This window comes from Phyllopteryx taeniolatus, chromosome 21 (assembly GCF_024500385.1).
Source record: "Phyllopteryx taeniolatus isolate TA_2022b chromosome 21, UOR_Ptae_1.2, whole genome shotgun sequence".
NCBI lineage: Eukaryota > Metazoa > Chordata > Actinopteri > Syngnathiformes > Syngnathidae > Phyllopteryx > Phyllopteryx taeniolatus.
Genome location: NC_084522.1, coordinates 1,279,753 through 1,300,484, shown reverse-complemented (window position 1 = coordinate 1,300,484; position 20,732 = coordinate 1,279,753). Strand labels below are relative to the sequence as shown.

General features: G+C 48.0%; 1 protein-coding gene across 1 annotated transcript; it reads right to left on the bottom strand.

The window, feature by feature from the left end:
• Nucleotides 1-396: 396 nt before the first annotated feature.
• Nucleotides 397-18,691, bottom strand: eppk1 (epiplakin 1). The gene is made up of 2 exons (XM_061759414.1): nucleotides 18,544-18,691; nucleotides 397-15,520 (listed from the first exon to the last, which is right to left on the bottom strand). The coding sequence occupies exons 1-2, from the start codon at nucleotides 18,593-18,595 to the stop codon at nucleotides 654-656; spliced, it is 14,919 nt and encodes a 4,972-aa protein (XP_061615398.1). The 5' UTR covers nucleotides 18,596-18,691; the 3' UTR covers nucleotides 397-653.
• Between the last annotated feature and the right edge of the window lie 2,041 nt (nucleotides 18,692-20,732).

The window sequence follows — 20,732 nt, the reverse complement described above, 5'->3', positions numbered from 1 at the left end:
ACAACAGATTCGACATTCAACGCAGCAATACAGTCACTGCGGCGTTCACGTAAAGTTCTTAAAAATATTAACTCCCAGCCAAGTCCGGTACGGACTCTGTTTCATGAACCCGTCGTCGTCGTCGCCTGCTCAAACTCCCAAGTGGCGCGGTACTCAACAGGGTGGAGGCGCCTTTGTTGGTGAAATCCTCCGGGCTGGCTGGAAGTTAATTAACTTGGCGTCCGAGGGCGAACTCGGCATCTTTGGTCTCCGTTTTGAAACTCCGGGTGCCTGTAATTCACTTCGCGTCGAGCAGAGACTCTTAAGTTATTCAATATAGGTGAGAAAACGTGTTTGCTGAGCAAATAAGGGCTTCAGCATTCCAGGTCAGAATTATTACTGACATGAAAACAAGCATAAGTGTTCACAACCGAAGTTTATTAGGTCATTTTTAATACCAGAGGCAAAATAGTCGATAAACTTATGCTTGAACTAAAAAGGATTTCAAGTGCATATATTTGAGCACCTTGCTCAACAATTTCCTGGAATATCAGTAAGACATGAAAAATGTAAATAAAATGGTCAAGTTAAAAAAAAAAAAAATTGAAAAAAAATCTCGTCTACGAATTACGATATAGAGCAAAGCACAAAAACATGATTCAAAACAAGATTTTTCACTTTTTGATCAAGGGTAGTAAACTTAGTCCGGTGACGGGGTCTGTGATGCACCTCTCGAGCAGTTGGAGATAGGTTAGGTTCTCTTGTGTGTTGGGATCAAAAAAGCCCTTAGTGTCGTCATCTGGGTCGGACAAAATCTGGTTCATTTCCTCATCAAAGTAGCCTCTTCGGTAAGCCACCTGCACGGGCACTCTGTGACTGAATACCGGGTCAACGATGCCTCCTGTGGCAATTTGAGCCTCAAGAAGACGAATCCCATGCTCTTTGACGATCAGGTCTTTTTTCAGGGCCTGGAACAGAGATACTGCTTTTTCGGTGTAAGGGTCTCTGTATCCCGTGACAGCTCGTTCTGCTGAGAGCAGCTTCTTTTGCCACTCGCTGCCAACCACTCTCAGAGCCACAGCTTCTTCGACTGAAAGTTTCTTGTTGTTGACTGGGTCCATGACAAAGCCGGTGGCAGCTTGGGCCTCCAGGAGCACAAGGGACGTCCCAGGACTCAGCAGGCCTCTGGACTTTGCTTCATAAATGCTCAGCGTCTCTTTTGTGGACTGCAAGTACACACCTGCAATGCAGTTGGTCCCTTCCAGGTACCTGCGGACCGAGTCCATTTCACTCACTTCCTTTACTGTGATTGTTCCTGCGTTGAGATCTTCGTAGAGGTCTTCAGTGATGATTTTGGATTGAAGCAACTCCGTAGCACTGACATCCTTCCTAATACCACGGAAGCTTCCGGTCTCTGTGACTGCGGTAGTGATGGTGGTCTCCGCGGTGCTGCTGTCAACCTTTGTTTCTGGTGTTTGACATGTGATGACCGATGAGGTTGTGGTGGTGGTGGTCTGCTGCTGAGTGATAATCAAGATGATCTCCAAAAAGCGTTCAATCGTGATGGCTCCAGATTTGTACTGTTGCACAAGCTCTCGCCTCTTCTCCTCAGTGATGTATCGAGAGTAGAGCAGATCCCAGAGGGACACCGTTGTTCCGTGATACTTCCCGCCTGCTCTGGTGGTTGTCTTTGATTTCAGGGTGAGTTTTGTGGCCTCATCAACATAGAAATAGAACTCCCCTTTCTTCACAATAACTAACAAACTAAGTCCAGTGACGGGATCTGTGATGCACCTCTCGACCAGTTGGAGATAGGTGAGGTTCTCTTGTGTGTTGGGATCAAAAAAGCCCTTGGTGTCGTCATCTGGGTCGGACAAAATCTGGTTCATTTCCTCATCAAAGTAGCCTCTTCGGTAAGCCACCTGCACGGGCACTCTGTGACTGAATACTGGGTCAATGATGCCTCCTGTGGCAATTTGAGCCTCAAGAAGACGAATCCCATGCTCTTTGACGATCAGGTCTTTTTTCAGGGCCTGGAACAGAGATATTGCTTTTTCGGTGTAAGGGTCTCTGTATCCTGTGACAGCTCGTTCTGCTGAGAGCAGCTTCTTTTGCCACTCGCTGCCAACCACTCTCAGAGCCACAGCTTCTTCGACTGAAAGTTTCTTGTTGTTGACTGGGTCCATGACAAAGCCGGTGGCAGCTTGGGCCTCCAGGAGCACAAGGGACGTCCCAGGAGTCAGCAGGCCTCTGGACTTTGCTTCATAAATGCTCAGCGTCTCTTTTGTGGACTGCAAGTACACACCTGCAATGCAGTTGGTCCCTTCCAGGTACCTGCGGACCGAGTCCATTTCACTCACTTCCTTTACTGTGATTGTTCCTGCGTTGAGATCTTCGTAGAGGTCTTCAGTGATGATTTTGGATTGAAGCAACTCCGTAGCACTGACATCCTTCCTAATACCATGGAAGCTTCCGGTCTCTGTGACTGCGGTAGTGATGGTGGTCTCCGCGGTGCTGCTGTCAACCTTTGTTTCTGGTGTTTGACATGTGATGACCGATGAGGTTGTGGTGGTGGTGGTCTGCTGCTGAGTGATAATCAAGATGATCTCCAAAAAGCGTTCAATCGTGATGGCTCCAGATTTGTACTGTTGCACAAGCTCTCGCCTCTTCTCCTCAGTGATGTATCGAGAGTAGAGCAGATCCCACAGGGACACCGTTGTTCCGTGATACTTCCCGCCTGCTCTGGTGGTTGTCTTTGATTTCAGGGTGAGTTTTGTGGCCTCATCAACATAGAAATAGAACTCCCCTTTCTTCACAATAACTAACAAACTAAGTCCAGTGACGGGATCTGTGATGCACCTCTCGACCAGTTGGAGATAGGTGAGGTTCTCTTGTGTGTTGGGATCAAAAAAGCCCTTGGTGTCGTCATCTGGGTCGGACAAAATCTGGTTCATTTCCTCATCAAAGTAGCCTCTTCGGTAAGCCACCTGCACGGGCACTCTGTGACTGAATACTGGGTCAATGATGCCTCCTGTGGCAATTTGAGCCTCAAGAAGACGAATCCCATGCTCTTTGACGATCAGGTCTTTTTTCAGGGCCTGGAACAGAGATATTGCTTTTTCGGTGTAAGGGTCTCTGTATCCTGTGACAGCTCGTTCTGCTGAGAGCAGCTTCTTTTGCCACTCGCTGCCAACCACTCTCAGAGCCACAGCTTCTTCGACTGAAAGTTTCTTGTTGTTGACTGGGTCCATGACAAAGCCGGTGGCAGCTTGGGCCTCCAGGAGCACAAGGGACGTCCCAGGAGTCAGCAGGCCTCTGGACTTTGCTTCATAAATGCTCAGCGTCTCTTTTGTGGACTGCAAGTACACACCTGCAATGCAGTTGGTCCCTTCCAGGTACCTGCGGACCGAGTCCATTTCACTCACTTCCTTTACTGTGATTGTTCCTGCGTTGAGATCTTCGTAGAGGTCTTCAGTGATGATTTTGGATTGAAGCAACTCCGTAGCACTGACATCCTTCCTAATACCATGGAAGCTTCCGGTCTCTGTGACTGCGGTAGTGATGGTGGTCTCCGCGGTGCTGCTGTCAACCTTTGTTTCTGGTGTTTGACATGTGATGACCGATGAGGTTGTGGTGGTGGTGGTCTGCTGCTGAGTGATAATCAAGATGATCTCCAAAAAGCGTTCAATCGTGATGGCTCCAGATTTGTACTGTTGCACAAGCTCTCGCCTCTTCTCCTCAGTGATGTATCGAGAGTAGAGCAGATCCCACAGGGACACCGTTGTTCCGTGATACTTCCCGCCTGCTCTGGTGGTTGTCTTTGATTTCAGCGTGAGTTTTGTGGCCTCATCAACATAGAAATAGAACTCCCCTTTCTTCACAATAACTAACAAACTAAGTCCAGTGACGGGATCTGTGATGCACCTCTCGACCAGTTGGAGATAGGTGAGGTTCTCTTGTGTGTTGGGATCAAAAAAGCCCTTGGTGTCGTCATCTGGGTCGGACAAAATCTGGTTCATTTCCTCATCAAAGTAGCCTCTTCGGTAAGCCACCTGCACGGGCACTCTGTGACTGAATACCGGGTCAATGATGCCTCCTGTGGCAATTTGAGCCTCAAGAAGACGAATCCCATGCTCTTTGACGATCAGGTCTTTTTTCAGGGCCTGGAACAGAGATATTGCTTTTTCGGTGTAAGGGTCTCTGTATCCCGTGACAGCTCGTTCTGCTGAGAGCAGCTTCTTTTGCCACTCGCTGCCAACCACTCTCAGAGCCACAGCTTCTTCGACTGAAAGTTTCTTGTTGTTGACTGGGTCCATGACAAAGCCGGTGGCAGCTTGGGCCTCCAGGAGCACAAGGGACGTCCCAGGAGTCAGCAGGCCTCTGGACTTTGCTTCATAAATGCTCAGCGTCTCTTTTGTGGACTGCAAGTACACACCTGCAATGCAGTTGGTCCCTTCCAGGTACCTGCGGACCGAGTCCATTTCACTCACTTCCTTTACTGTGATTGTTCCTGCGTTGAGATCTTCGTAGAGGTCTTCAGTGATGATTTTGGATTGAAGCAACTCCGTAGCACTGACATCCTTCCTAATACCATGGAAGCTTCCGGTCTCTGTGACTGCGGTAGTGATGGTGGTCTCCGCGGTGCTGCTGTCAACCTTTGTTTCTGGTGTTTGACATGTGATGACCGATGAGGTTGTGGTGGTGGTGGTCTGCTGCTGAGTGATAATCAAGATGATCTCCAAAAAGCGTTCAATCGTGATGGCTCCAGATTTGTACTGTTGCACAAGCTCTCGCCTCTTCTCCTCAGTGATGTATCGAGAGTAGAGCAGATCCCAGAGGGACACCGTTGTTCCGTGATACTTCCCGCCTGCTCTGGTGGTTGTCTTTGATTTCAGGGTGAGTTTTGTGGCCTCATCAACATAGAAATAGAACTCCCCTTTCTTCACAATAACTAACAAACTAAGTCCAGTGACGGGATCTGTGATGCACCTCTCGACCAGTTGGAGATAGGTGAGGTTCTCTTGTGTGTTGGGATCAAAAAAGCCCTTGGTGTCGTCATCTGGGTCGGACAAAATCTGGTTCATTTCCTCATCAAAGTAGCCTCTTCGGTAAGCCACCTGCACGGGCACTCTGTGACTGAATACTGGGTCAATGATGCCTCCTGTGGCAATTTGAGCCTCAAGAAGACGAATCCCATGCTCTTTGACGATCAGGTCTTTTTTCAGGGCCTGGAACAGAGATATTGCTTTTTCGGTGTAAGGGTCTCTGTATCCTGTGACAGCTCGTTCTGCTGAGAGCAGCTTCTTTTGCCACTCGCTGCCAACCACTCTCAGAGCCACAGCTTCTTCGACTGAAAGTTTCTTGTTGTTGACTGGGTCCATGACAAAGCCGGTGGCAGCTTGGGCCTCCAGGAGCACAAGGGACGTCCCAGGAGTCAGCAGGCCTCTGGACTTTGCTTCATAAATGCTCAGCGTCTCTTTTGTGGACTGCAAGTACACACCTGCAATGCAGTTGGTCCCTTCCAGGTACCTGCGGACCGAGTCCATTTCACTCACTTCCTTTACTGTGATTGTTCCTGCGTTGAGATCTTCGTAGAGGTCTTCAGTGATGATTTTGGATTGAAGCAACTCCGTAGCACTGACATCCTTCCTAATACCATGGAAGCTTCCGGTCTCTGTGACTGCGGTAGTGATGGTGGTCTCCGCGGTGCTGCTGTCAACCTTTGTTTCTGGTGTTTGACATGTGATGACCGATGAGGTTGTGGTGGTGGTGGTCTGCTGCTGAGTGATAATCAAGATGATCTCCAAAAAGCGTTCAATCGTGATGGCTCCAGATTTGTACTGTTGCACAAGCTCTCGCCTCTTCTCCTCAGTGATGTATCGAGAGTAGAGCAGATCCCACAGGGACACCGTTGTTCCGTGATACTTCCCGCCTGCTCTGGTGGTTGTCTTTGATTTCAGGGTGAGTTTTGTGGCCTCATCAACATAGAAATAGAACTCCCCTTTCTTCACAATAACTAACAAACTAAGTCCAGTGACGGGATCTGTGATGCACCTCTCGACCAGTTGGAGATAGGTGAGGTTCTCTTGTGTGTTGGGATCAAAAAAGCCCTTGGTGTCGTCATCTGGGTCGGACAAAATCTGGTTCATTTCCTCATCAAAGTAGCCTCTTCGGTAAGCCACCTGCACGGGCACTCTGTGACTGAATACTGGGTCAATGATGCCTCCTGTGGCAATTTGAGCCTCAAGAAGACGAATCCCATGCTCTTTGACGATCAGGTCTTTTTTCAGGGCCTGGAACAGAGATATTGCTTTTTCGGTGTAAGGGTCTCTGTATCCTGTGACAGCTCGTTCTGCTGAGAGCAGCTTCTTTTGCCACTCGCTGCCAACCACTCTCAGAGCCACAGCTTCTTCGACTGAAAGTTTCTTGTTGTTGACTGGGTCCATGACAAAGCCGGTGGCAGCTTGGGCCTCCAGGAGCACAAGGGACGTCCCAGGAGTCAGCAGGCCTCTGGACTTTGCTTCATAAATGCTCAGCGTCTCTTTTGTGGACTGCAAGTACACACCTGCAATGCAGTTGGTCCCTTCCAGGTACCTGCGGACCGAGTCCATTTCACTCACTTCCTTTACTGTGATTGTTCCTGCGTTGAGATCTTCGTAGAGGTCTTCAGTGATGATTTTGGATTGAAGCAACTCCGTAGCACTGACATCCTTCCTAATACCATGGAAGCTTCCGGTCTCTGTGACTGCGGTAGTGATGGTGGTCTCCGCGGTGCTGCTGTCAACCTTTGTTTCTGGTGTTTGACATGTGATGACCGATGAGGTTGTGGTGGTGGTGGTCTGCTGCTGAGTGATAATCAAGATGATCTCCAAAAAGCGTTCAATCGTGATGGCTCCAGATTTGTACTGTTGCACAAGCTCTCGCCTCTTCTCCTCAGTGATGTATCGAGAGTAGAGCAGATCCCACAGGGACACCGTTGTTCCGTGATACTTCCCGCCTGCTCTGGTGGTTGTCTTTGATTTCAGCGTGAGTTTTGTGGCCTCATCAACATAGAAATAGAACTCCCCTTTCTTCACAATAACTAACAAACTAAGTCCAGTGACGGGATCTGTGATGCACCTCTCGACCAGTTGGAGATAGGTGAGGTTCTCTTGTGTGTTGGGATCAAAAAAGCCCTTGGTGTCGTCATCTGGGTCGGACAAAATCTGGTTCATTTCCTCATCAAAGTAGCCTCTTCGGTAAGCCACCTGCACGGGCACTCTGTGACTGAATACCGGGTCAATGATGCCTCCTGTGGCAATTTGAGCCTCAAGAAGACGAATCCCATGCTCTTTGACGATCAGGTCTTTTTTCAGGGCCTGGAACAGAGATATTGCTTTTTCGGTGTAAGGGTCTCTGTATCCCGTGACAGCTCGTTCTGCTGAGAGCAGCTTCTTTTGCCACTCGCTGCCAACCACTCTCAGAGCCACAGCTTCTTCGACTGAAAGTTTCTTGTTGTTGACTGGGTCCATGACAAAGCCGGTGGCAGCTTGGGCCTCCAGGAGCACAAGGGACGTCCCAGGAGTCAGCAGGCCTCTGGACTTTGCTTCATAAATGCTCAGCGTCTCTTTTGTGGACTGCAAGTACACACCTGCAATGCAGTTGGTCCCTTCCAGGTACCTGCGGACCGAGTCCATTTCACTCACTTCCTTTACTGTGATTGTTCCTGCGTTGAGATCTTCGTAGAGGTCTTCAGTGATGATTTTGGATTGAAGCAACTCCGTAGCACTGACATCCTTCCTAATACCATGGAAGCTTCCGGTCTCTGTGACTGCGGTAGTGATGGTGGTCTCCGCGGTGCTGCTGTCAACCTTTGTTTCTGGTGTTTGACATGTGATGACCGATGAGGTTGTGGTGGTGGTGGTCTGCTGCTGAGTGATAATCAAGATGATCTCCAAAAAGCGTTCAATCGTGATGGCTCCAGATTTGTACTGTTGCACAAGCTCTCGCCTCTTCTCCTCAGTGATGTATCGAGAGTAGAGCAGATCCCAGAGGGACACCGTTGTCCCGTGATACTTCCCGCCTGCTCTGGTGGTTGTCTTTGATTTCAGGGTGAGTTTTGTGGCCTCATCAACATAGAAATAGAACTCCCCTTTCTTCACAATAACTAACAAACTAAGTCCAGTGACGGGATCTGTGATGCACCTCTCGACCAGTTGGAGATAGGTGAGGTTCTCTTGTGTGTTGGGATCAAAAAAGCCCTTGGTGTCGTCATCTGGGTCGGACAAAATCTGGTTCATTTCCTCATCAAAGTAGCCTCTTCGGTAAGCCACCTGCACGGGCACTCTGTGACTGAATACCGGGTCAATGATGCCTCCTGTGGCAATTTGAGCCTCAAGAAGACGAATCCCATGCTCTTTGACGATCAGGTCTTTTTTCAGGGCCTGGAACAGAGATATTGCTTTTTCGGTGTAAGGGTCTCTGTATCCCGTGACAGCTCGTTCTGCTGAGAGCAGCTTCTTTTGCCACTCGCTGCCAACCACTCTCAGAGCCACAGCTTCTTCGACTGAAAGTTTCTTGTTGTTGACTGGGTCCATGACAAAGCCGGTGGCAGCTTGGGCCTCCAGGAGCACAAGGGACGTCCCAGGAGTCAGCAGGCCTCTGGACTTTGCTTCATAAATGCTCAGCGTCTCTTTTGTGGACTGCAAGTACACACCTGCAATGCAGTTGGTCCCTTCCAGGTACCTGCGGACCGAGTCCATTTCACTCACTTCCTTTACTGTGATTGTTCCTGCGTTGAGATCTTCGTAGAGGTCTTCAGTGATGATTTTGGATTGAAGCAACTCCGTAGCACTGACATCCTTCCTAATACCATGGAAGCTTCCGGTCTCTGTGACTGCGGTAGTGATGGTGGTCTCCGCGGTGCTGCTGTCAACCTTTGTTTCTGGTGTTTGACATGTGATGACCGATGAGGTTGTGGTGGTGGTGGTCTGCTGCTGAGTGATAATCAAGATGATCTCCAAAAAGCGTTCAATCGTGATGGCTCCAGATTTGTACTGTTGCACAAGCTCTCGCCTCTTCTCCTCAGTGATGTATCGAGAGTAGAGCAGATCCCACAGCGACACCGTTGTTCCGTGATACTTCCCGCCTGCTCTGGTGGTTGTCTTTGATTTCAGGGTGAGTTTTGTGGCCTCATCAACATAGAAATAGAACTCCCCTTTCTTCACAATAACTAACAAACTAAGTCCAGTGACGGGATCTGTGATGCACCTCTCGACCAGTTGGAGATAGGTGAGGTTCTCTTGTGTGTTGGGATCAAAAAAGCCCTTGGTGTCGTCATCTGGGTCGGACAAAATCTGGTTCATTTCCTCATCAAAGTAGCCTCTTCGGTAAGCCACCTGCACGGGCACTCTGTGACTGAATACCGGGTCAATGATGCCTCCTGTGGCAATTTGAGCCTCAAGAAGACGAATCCCATGCTCTTTGACGATCAGGTCTTTTTTCAGGGCCTGGAACAGAGATATTGCTTTTTCGGTGTAAGGGTCTCTGTATCCCGTGACAGCTCGTTCTGCTGAGAGCAGCTTCTTTTGCCACTCGCTGCCAACCACTCTCAGAGCCACAGCTTCTTCGACTGAAAGTTTATTGTTGTTGACTGGGTCCATGACAAAGCCGGTGGCAGCTTGGGCCTCCAGGAGCACAAGGGACGTCCCAGGAGTCAGCAGGCCTCTGGACTTTGCTTCATAAATGCTCAGCGTCTCTTTTGTGGACTGCAAGTACACACCTGCAATGCAGTTGGTCCCTTCCAGGTACCTGCGGACCGAGTCCATTTCACTCACTTCCTTTACTGTGATTGTTCCTGCGTTGAGATCTTCGTAGAGGTCTTCAGTGATGATTTTGGATTGAAGCAACTCCGTAGCACTGACATCCTTCCTAATACCATGGAAGCTTCCGGTCTCTGTGACTGTGGTAGTGATGGTGGTCTCCGCGGTGCTGCTGTCAACCTTTGTTTCTGGTGTTTGACATGTGATGACCGATGAGGTTGTGGTGGTGGTGGTCTGCTGCTGAGTGATAATCAAGATGATCTCCAAAAAGCGTTCAATCGTGATGGCTCCAGATTTGTACTGTTGCACAAGCTCTCGCCTCTTCTCCTCAGTGATGTATCGAGAGTAGAGCAGATCCCACAGGGACACCGTTGTTCCGTGATACTTCCCGCCTGCTCTGGTGGTTGTCTTTGATTTCAGGGTGAGTTTTGTGGCCTCATCAACATAGAAATAGAACTCCCCTTTCTTCACAATGGATAGTAAGTTGAGGCCTGTGTTTGGGTCAGTGACACACCTCTCTATAAGCTGGAGATAAGTGAGGTTCTCTTGTGTGTTGGGATCAAAAAAGCCCTTGGTGTCGTCATCTGGGTCAGACAAAATCTGGTTCATTTCCTCATCAAAGTAGCCTCTTCGGTAAGCCACCTGCACGGGCACTCTGTGACTGAATACTGGGTCAATGATGCCTCCTGTGGCAATTTGAGCCTCAAGAAGACGAATTCCATGCTCTTTGACTATGAGATCCTTTATCAAGGCCTGGAATAAGGAAATTGTCTCACCTGTGTAGGGGTCTATGTATCCTGTGACAGCTCGTTCTGCTGAGAGCAGCTTCTTTTTCCACTCACTGCCAACCAATCGCTGAGCCACAGCTTCTTCTACTGAAAGTTTCTTGTTGTTGACTGGGTCAATAACAAAGCCAGTGGCAGCTTGGGCTTCTAGGAGCACAAGAGATGTCCCAGGAGTTAGCAGACATCTGGACCTTGCTTCATAGATGCTCATGACCTTCTTTGTAGACTCAACTCTGACACCGGCTATGCAGTTTGTCGCCCCAAGATACCTTTGTATGGATTCCATTTTGTTAACACTGTCTACAGTCACTTCCCCTTGTATAATTTGCGTGAAAAGCTCCTTCGAGATGATCTTGGATTCAAACAGCTGACTTGCTGAGACCTGCTTCCTCAGTCCTTGGAACTTTCTTTCTTTGGACGACACCTCTGTAATGATGACTGTTAGTATTTCACTTAAGTCTTCAACTGTTATGGTGCCGGTCTTGTATTGTTGTATGAGCTGCTCCCTTTTCTGCTGGGATATGTATTCAGACAGCAACACTTCCCACAAGGTCACATCTTTGCTCTTGAATTTCCCCACACTCATGACAATTATTTTGTTTTTCAACTCAAGCTCTATTTGTTCCTTTGTGTGAAAAACATTGGATTTCTCCTCATGTAGTGGTACAAGAAGCAGCCCCGTTTCAGGATCTGTTTCACATCTGTCCATTAGCTCGAGGTAGGAGAGTTTTTCTTTCGTGTTCGGGTCAAAGTATCCCTTTAAATTTTCAGGGGGGTTCAGCAGAAGGATTCTGAGTTGGTCGTCCAGAAGTCCCCTTTTGACTGCGACATTAACATGTAGCCTGTGACTCCTGTTTGGGTCTACAATTCCGCCCGTTGCTATTTGTGCTTGAAGAAGACGAATGGCGTCACTTCTCGGCATCAGCTGCTCATTCATAGCCTCAAACAGTGATATTGTTGAGTCTGTGTAGGGGTCTTTATAGCCAGTGATGGCTCGCTCAGCCAACAGAAGCTGCTCACGCACATCTGGCCCAATGACCTCCTCTTTTGCGGCCTCATCGACAGTGTAGAACTTGTTTTCGAGAGGATCAATGATCCATCCTGTTGAAGCCTGCGCTTCGAGCAGTAAAAGTGCAATGCCCTCTGTCAACATACCTTCGGTTTTTGCACCGTAGATGCTCAGAACTGTCTGTGATGGATACACTTTAACTCCAGCAATGCTGCTGCTTCCATTCAGGTATTGTTGCACGCACTCACGTTGAATGACTTTTTCCAAAGTCAATTTGTCTTCCTGCACCTGTTTGAATGTGTCACTGTCAATAATGCCAGAGTCCAGCAGTTGTTTGGCAGAGACAAGCTTTCTCAGGCCCATTATCATTTTGGGCGCTTCACTCTTCTCCAGTTTTTCAATTGTAGAGATTACTATGGTGATGATCATGTGTGTGGTGACCTTTCCTGTTCTAAAGTTTTCAATCAGTTCGAGACAATGGTCTTCGGTGAAGTAGCCAGAGTGGATCGAGTCCCACAGAGAAATTGATTTCCCTGCATAGCGTCCTGCTGATATGCTCACTGTTGCCTCTTCAAACACTTGTTTTATCTCACCGTCAGTGTACAGCTTCACGTTTGTTTGTGAGGCTTTTGATGGGCCGGTCATCGGTAAAAGGAACAGTCCTGTTTCTTTATCTTTTACACACCTGCCCAACATTTCCATGTATGTCAGATTCTCTTTGGTGGTAGGGTCAAAAAACCCTTTTGTGTCGTCACTTGGATCCAGCAGAATTTGATTCAATTCTTCGTCAAAATATCCTTTCCTGTAGGCAACATCAAGAGGTAAGTGAAGGCATTTCAAGGGATCAATGATACCACCTGTCGCAATTTGGGCCTCAAGTAAACGAATGCCGTGCTCCTTCACAATGAGATCCTTTTGCAAGGCTTGGAAAAGAGAAATCTTTTGGCCCGTGTATGGATCGGTGTAGCCAGTGACAGCCCGCTCTGCAGACAGAAGCTTTTCATACATCTGAGGACCAATTAACATTTCCCGAAGTGCTTGTTCCACGGTGAGCTTTTTGTTTGCCAACGGATCGACAATGAACCCCGTGGCCGCCTGTGCTTCTAGGAGGCAAAGAGCCGTGCTGGGTGTCAGGATGCCAGATTTCTGTGCTTCGTAGATTCTCAGCTTCTGATTGGAAGGCTGTAGTATCACGCCGGCAACGCAGCTTTTCCCTTGTAGGTAGGCCCTCACGCTGTCCATCTGCAACACGTCGGCGCTTTTTAATGTTCCATCAATTAGGTTGTTGTAGGTTTTTTCATCCACTATTTCAAGCTCCAAAAGATCCACAACGGACACCTCCCCTCTGAGGCCTCGGAAGTTTAGCTCTGCTTGCCGCTTTATCTCCTTGCTCTCAATGATGACTACAATTGACTCAATGATTTCCTCGATTGTGAGTCTCCTTGACTTGAAGAGTTTGAAGAACTCCTGTCGTTTTTCCTCAGACAGATACTCTGAATTGACGAGGTCCCAAAGAGTGCTGCGCTTGCCCTTGAAGCGGCCATACCGTACAGAAACAACTGTTGTTCTGAACAGTTCCTTCATGGTATCATCTATGTTGATTTTGTGGCTTTTCCCTTTAAGTGGAAGGAGGCAAAGTCCCGTACTGGGGTCTGTGACACATCTGGCCATTAGTTGCAAGTAGGTGAGGTTCTCGTGAGTGTTGGGGTCAAAAAACCCTTTGGTGTCATCGCTGGGATCACTCAGGATCTCGTTCATCTCCTCATTGAAGTACCCCCGCTTGGAGGCCACTTGGACAGGGATGCGATGGCTGTTAACCGGGTCGATAATGCCGCCCGTGGCAATTTGTGCCTCCAAGAGTCGAATTCCGTGATCCTTTAGGATGAGGTCTTTTTGCATTGCTTGGAACAGAGAGATTGTGTTCCCGTAATACGGGTCTTTGTAACCTGTCACCGCTTTCTCTGCAGAGCGCAGCTTCTGGCACAAATCTGGCCCAACAATCTTGGCTTTGATGGCGTCATCTACGGAAAACCTTCTGTTTCCAATGGGATCAATGATGAATCCTGTTGCCGCCTGTGCCTCGAGTAAAATATGAGCTGTTCCTGGCATCAGTTTGCCTTTCTGTCTTGCTTGGTAGATGGTCAGGATCTGGGAGTCAGGCAGAAGAACACCTGCAATACTGCCTTTGCCCTGTAGATACACATGTAAGTTTTGATCCTCAACCACTTCCTTCACAGACTTCTTCCCTTTCTTGAGATCATCTAGGACCTCCTCACTGATGATGTCAGCCTCGACCAGCTGTTTGGCTGTGACTGTTTCTCTGATGCCTTCAAAGATGACCTTGGTGGTTTTGACGGACGTCTCGATGAGTTCCAGAACTGTTGTAACAATGGCCTCGATAGTGAGCTCTCTGTACTTCGGTATGATGCATTTCCTCTGCTCTTCATCCAAGTATTCCGACATCAGCAGCTCCCACAGAGATACCGTCATTCCCGCATACTTGCCGCATGTCACCTTCACCTTCTTCTGTTTGAAGGCCATCTTAGTTTGGTAGTCAATGAAGGTGTAGTTCATCAGTCCATCAGATTTGCCTCGAAGTGGGAGGAGGCAGAGTCCGGTGACAGGATCGGTGACACACCTTTCAATCAGCTGACGATACGTGAGATTCTCCTCTGTGTTTGGGTCAAAGAATCCCTTTGTGTCATCTCCTGACTCTTCAAGTATGGCATTCATTTCTTGGTCAAAATAGCCTCGTTTGAAGGCCACCTCCGTGGGGAGTCTGTGGCTGTGGATGGGGTCGATGATTCCACCTGTGGCAATTTGCGCCTCCAGTAGGCGGATCCCGTGTTCCTTCAAGATGAGATCTTTGGAAAGTGCTTGAAAGAGGGAAATGCTTTCGTCGGTGTACGGGTCTTTGTATCCGGTCACCGCTCGTTCGGCAGACCGCAGCTTGTTGTAATATTCCGGGCCAATGAGCTTGTTTTTCACAGCCTCGTCCACTGTGAACTTTTTGTTTTCTGCGGGATCAATGATGAATCCGGTTGCGGCCTGCGCCTCCAGCAGAACTAGCGCAGTCCCAGGCATCAGTATTCCGCGCTTCCTGGCTTCATAGATGCTAAATCTCTGATTGGATGAGAGTATCGCAACGCCGGCGATGCTGCCTTTGCCCTGAAGGTATTCCTTCACCGTCTCATTCAACATCACACGCTGGGTTGTGATCGTCCCCTTCTGTAGGTCTTCGTAGATTTCTTTGTCAATAATCTTGGACTCCAAGAGTTCTGCGGACGAAATGCCTCGTCTCAGCCCCTTGAAGGTGATGAAGACGGGAAGAAGAAGCAGGCCTGTGTCAGGTTCCTTGATACATTTCTCCATCAGCGTTTGGTAGTTGACGTGCTGTTGTGCACCAGGAGCGAAGAAAACCTTTAACTCGGACATCTGGTCATCCAGCAGCCCTTTCTCATAGTAGCCTTTCTGGATGGCTGACTCAATTGGAATGTTTGTCTTCTCAATGGGGTCGAACAGGCCGCGCGTGGCAATTTGCGCTTGAAGTAATCTCAAGCCGTAATCTCTGGGCACTAAATCTTTTTGCATGGCTTGGAACACAGAGATGGTTTGGTTGGTGTAAGGGTCCACGAAACCAGTGACGGCCTTCTCGGCGAAGAGAAGCTTCTCCCTCAACTCGGGTCCGATGAGTTCCTCCTTGATGGCCTCCACGACTGGAAGTATTTGGTTCTTCCCAGGGTCTACGATACCCACTGTGGCGGCCTGCGCTTCCAGCAGGGCTAACGCTGTGCCGGGTTTAAGCAGACGTTTCTTCATGGCTTCGTATATGCTGATCTTCTGCTTGGACCTCTCCAGGTAGACGCCCGCCACAGGTCCGTGGATTTTGGCGTGGCCGTTTTGCTTCTCATTTGGATCGGCGGGCTCCATCTTGGCCGAGTGTAGCTCTGCAAGGGAAACATTTGCATCAAATTGAATGCTCTGCAGTGATCCTCAACTGGTGGGTCGGGGCCCAATAGTTGGTCGCAGACCCGTTATGGTCGTGGCGCAGACTGGTAGTTAAAAAATGCGGGGGGGGGGGGGGGGGGGGGGGGTCTTCAGTTTAGGATGGTCCCGACATGACATTTGGAGGCTATGAACAGCACTCAATGAACGAGTTTACTGGGCAGCATAAGAATAGACGGTCACCGAGCTCAATCACAAACTTTATTACTTTGGGTGGAACGGTGCAACTATTCATATTCAGCATTTGGAAAGTATTCACTAAAATCAGACGAGCAATTGGGAATTTCTTAAAAACGATTGCAATTTCAAACGCATTGGAATCTTTTTTTTTTCTCTTTTTCCATTTCCACATGTGCAACTTACAGATCAAAGTAGAATCTCTATATTTCCCGTTTCTAAAGCAACTCTGTTAAGCTCGAGAAATGGTTTTAAATTGACATCAATTTCCGCGTGCATCTGGAAATTTGACTCATCGCACGATACAAACTCAAGTGGCAACGATTCACAAAGAGTGTTGACTGCTGCTGACTGCCATTTTACAATATTCCGCGTTTTAAATGATGTCTTTCTACAGGAGGTATTCATCTTCACAGAAGTGCAAAGGTGGGGCAGCATTTCATATGAAGTAGGCTCCCTTTTCTCCTGAAGCGTGGCATCGTTTGACGGCAATGTCAAGATCAAATTGTGAGCAGCAGCCAATTTCAGAATCATTTTTGTGGCAAGTGGCTGTGAATGCCAAATTCTACCCATCCTCTGACGGGCCGTAGTTTTGACACCCTTGACTTAAAGTGTTATAACACCGATGATATTCGTTAGTCCGTCTTTGGCATTTTGCGTTGTTTGTTAGCATTTGTTGCAATGCGGGCTTTGTCGGCCGCGGGAGTATAAAGCGTTTCCATTTTGGTTCGAACTTTGCACGTGAAAGCTGCCAGCCAAGCAGGCAAGCCTGCATTTGCCGAGGGGTCGTCGATTTGAAAATAGCGGCCGCCGCGCTGTCATCGTGCCGCTCGGACCGGAGGTGTGGATTTTCCTGCCGCTTTGTGACCGCACGGGCCCGACTGGCCGCGGGTCTGCGCGCAAAACGCAAGCGGGCGCCTCTCGTTTGCGCGACAGCAGCTCGCAGGTGCCGTCTTTCGAAAGCTGCCCTTGTGCAAATTTCATCCGATCAAACGCTTAAGTTAGCAATTGAGATTTCACTTTCACATCAGACAAAAGTCATACGACTTTTACGACTGCAATCATGGTGGACAAAACATACACTGTCATATATCGCACCAATAAATTCAACTCCCTTATATAACAATAACAATCGAATCAAATTTAGACCCGAAAACATGTACGAGCCCATTTCCACTTGATTATAATAATCATTAACCGAGAATTTGATGGCTGCGACACGTTCCGAAAAAGTTGAGGGATGCTCATCAAAGACGTGTTTGGAACATCCCGCAGGTGAGCAGGCCAATTGGGAACAGGTGGGTGCCACGATTGCGTCCCTGAATTGCTCCGCCATTCACAAGCAAAGACGGGGGCGAGGTTCACCTCTTTGTCAACGAGTGTGTGAGAAAATAGCCCAACAGTTTAAGGACAATGTTCTTCAACGTACAATTGCGAGGAATTTCGGGATTTCATCATCCACGGTCCGTAATATCATCAAAATCGCTCGCACGAGCATCCATGCAAACATAAACTTCTAGTCCAGTGCTAGACTGTCGTTCTTTGTTGGCACTCATAAAAAGAAAGTCATCGGTTCGTTGATTCATTGCACGGTAGCCGCCGTCGTTGGCAATTTAGCTGTTCACCACATTAAAGGTGGAACGATTACTCCGATACTCAAGTAAAAGTACTTTGATGACATTGTACTTGGAAACTTTCATTCGAGTACATTTCCGAAAAATCGAGACATTCGAGTCTAGAATTTATTTTTTTTAATACTAAAACCGGTCAAATTGGCTTAAACGGGGCGGGGGGGCTCAACAAAACATGGATATATACATACACACATATAGTGTACTTGTATGTATTGTACTTTTATTTGAGTGTGTGGATTTTTTGGGGTGGTAAGAACAAGGTCAAAACACGCACACACGTAAATATATATAAGGATCGAGGCATTTTTTCAAGAGCTTTACTTGCATATTACAGGCGGGTTCAACAAAATGGACTCAAGTAAAAGTACAATGAAAGTGTACTATTTCAATTTTTAAAAAAGGTATAAAAATATGTATAAATGTGTATTTAAAAAAAATAAATAAATAAATAAAAGGCCGACCCCAATCTTTTTGAAATAGTTTTTACAGCTTTCATCTTTAAATTTGACCCATAACATAACAGGAATAAAATGACAATGAATACATATAAATTAATGTGAGAAAATGCTTTGCCTCGCTGCTCATACGATTAATTTGCCATTTCAGTGTAAATTCTTGTTTTTTTTGGTTTTTTTTAAATGCAGCTTGGTTTGAAGCTAACGCGTACATTGCTGCGTTTCCTTCCTTCTCTTGATGGGTTCACTGGGGTCTCGCCTTCCTGTCTGCGTCAAATATGTCCGTGAGCCGCGGAGGATCCTCGCGGCGTCCACCCAATGCTTCCGAGCTAAAAAGGCAACGATATACTTCTCGCTACATTCTTCCCCATTTCTATAAACAAATGAGGTCATAGTTTCTGCAGCGCTACTCACCTTTGTGTCAACAAGTGAGCGAGTCTCAGCCTGCGAGAGACGTAATGAGGCAAGAGTGACATTTGAGCAAGTGCGGCGAAAGGTAACTAACTGGCTGAGGAATGTTTGTTTGCTTTCTCTTTTTTCGATCGAAAAGGGTGTCTGCTCGCTCAGCGGGATTCTGACACTGACGTCTCGGCGCCAGCGAAGGAACTAAAAGACTCTTTAAAAGCACAGCGCAGTCTTTGATTGCGGGCCGAGATTTGACATTGAAGACGGAGCAACGGGGACGCCAAAGGAGCTTACTTGTTGCGGTCCGCAGAGCACAAAGTCCAACTTCCTCAGCAGCCGACGGCATCCGGAGTGAGAGACGATTCCCGAGGCGCTCGCCAAATCTCCTGCGAGACGGTCGGATTTAAGTCAGTCCCGCCGGGCCGAGTCCCGCCCCTTTCCGAGGAACTTCCTCCTCCCGAGGCTATCTGGACCCGAAGGCCCAGCCCGCCGGATGCCAGGAATTCTTGTCCGCTTCCTTTGAGCGCCTCCATTGTATTCTGAAACAATTACAGTGGAAGGGAAAATGTCAAACGGTGTGACAGGTGCGCTTCGGAACGACGCCGGAGCGACGGACGACGTCATCTTTCGAAGTGGACGTAAAGGTGACGTGGATCTTCCGCTGCTGTGAGATTCGTGTTTCAGGCGGCGCCCAGTTTTGCTGCGATTGGAAATTGGAATCCCGGGCCAACTGCGTCAGTACATCGCAGAGGTCACGGTTTTTCGAGATACGAGCGAGCAAAACCCTCCGAGCGCCGTACGGTGGCGGTGAACGCGACTCACTTGACAACAAGCAGCAGAAACCTCAAGCTGAACTTTCCTCTAAAAGTAAACAGAAAACAAAGACAACGACACCTTGTGTATTTCAAACAGACACGACTTTGGCTTAATGCAAAAGGCCTTAGGAGGAACTAATATTTGAACACAAACAGTTCAGCAACACATGTAGGCAGACAATAGAACGAAACTCACTGGCATATATTCTTTATCCTCTGTGAAGAACGACTAATATTACCGCAACCTACGGTCCGGGTTCGACGAGCTCCGTGTCCGACGCAGCTGTATGTTTGTATTACACTGCCCCCTACGTGGCCAAGGCGTGCACAACAGAAGGAGCAGCACAATGCCCATTGAATTGATGCAAAACTGTTGAATTCCTTGACATTCTATTTTATTAAGTCATTACTGTTTGTAATGTACATACAATATGGTGCTATTTATTGCAAACACGTATCTTCATCAATCTTTCGCTCTATGCCATTGACGTGTCCTGTCATAATTTCGATGTATTGACATTTTGCCGCATCACCGTGAGTTTTTTCTTCTCTAAAATGCGTGCCTTGCCTCAAAGGTTGGGCAACCTTGTTTTACCGCATAGCAGCAGAGAAGCGGAACGCTTCTCTGTTCTTATCCGAAACCAGCAATCGCACACACGATGCAGTCTACACACAGACAATTCAAAACGCACTGTGTCAAACGGTGGCAGGTGCGAATACAGTTTTTCTAGCTCGCCGTCACCTAAATACGCGCTTCAATTCCATTGCATCGCGGGGCAGTTCGCGCGGCTGTCGCGTTCCGAGCAGATAAACGCCAATTGTTTTCTCGTACCGCTCGGCACCTCGATTGATCCGCTCTTCGGTTAGACGACGCGAGGGCTTCGTTTTCATGGCCGCAACTTTGCAGCGGGCAAGATAAGACACGTTTAAGGTGCAAAAACATGTCGTTAAGCAGAGCGCAAAGCCAAACGTCCATCGGACTCGTTGGAAAGATAACTGTACCACTTCGGTCCTGTAGGTGGCAGTAATTACAACGAGGGAGGGGGCCACACAGTGAGCATTTAGCAATTGAAGCTAACCTTTTGTCTTGTGCTTGGCGGAGGTAATGAGACCCTTAAGATGCCTGATTCTCAAATGGTGGAACTTCATCGTGGCGTCTTCCTTGGTCCATGCGTCCCCCCTCTACAAAGTTTAGTGGAAAGTAGTTCTTTTTCGTAGTTTCGCCAACTTACTTACCAACCACCAAATAGCAGTTAAATACTTTATAACATCTCGCCTTGACTTTGGCAGAAGTAATGAAGCCTTTCAGACATCTGTTGTCAAATGGTGGAACGTCATCGTGGCGTCTTCCTCGGTCCATGCGTCACCGCTCCACGAAGTTTGGAGAAAATGAGTTACAGTTGGTAATTTCCTCCTCTTACAAAATATGCACTAAAGTTAATATACTAAAATGCTTGGCCAAAATGGTGAACAGTTTCTTCATTGACCACCGCCAACCAACAGCAAACAGGCCTTTCATTTTTGGTTCAAACACACTGAAATTGCTCCCTCTCAATGCAATGCCAATACATTGAAATGATGACAACTCTTAAATCCCATCAAAGTAATCCACTCATCCCTTTGAAACCCGTCACACCAGATTGACCTCACGATGAAGTCGTGTTGCGT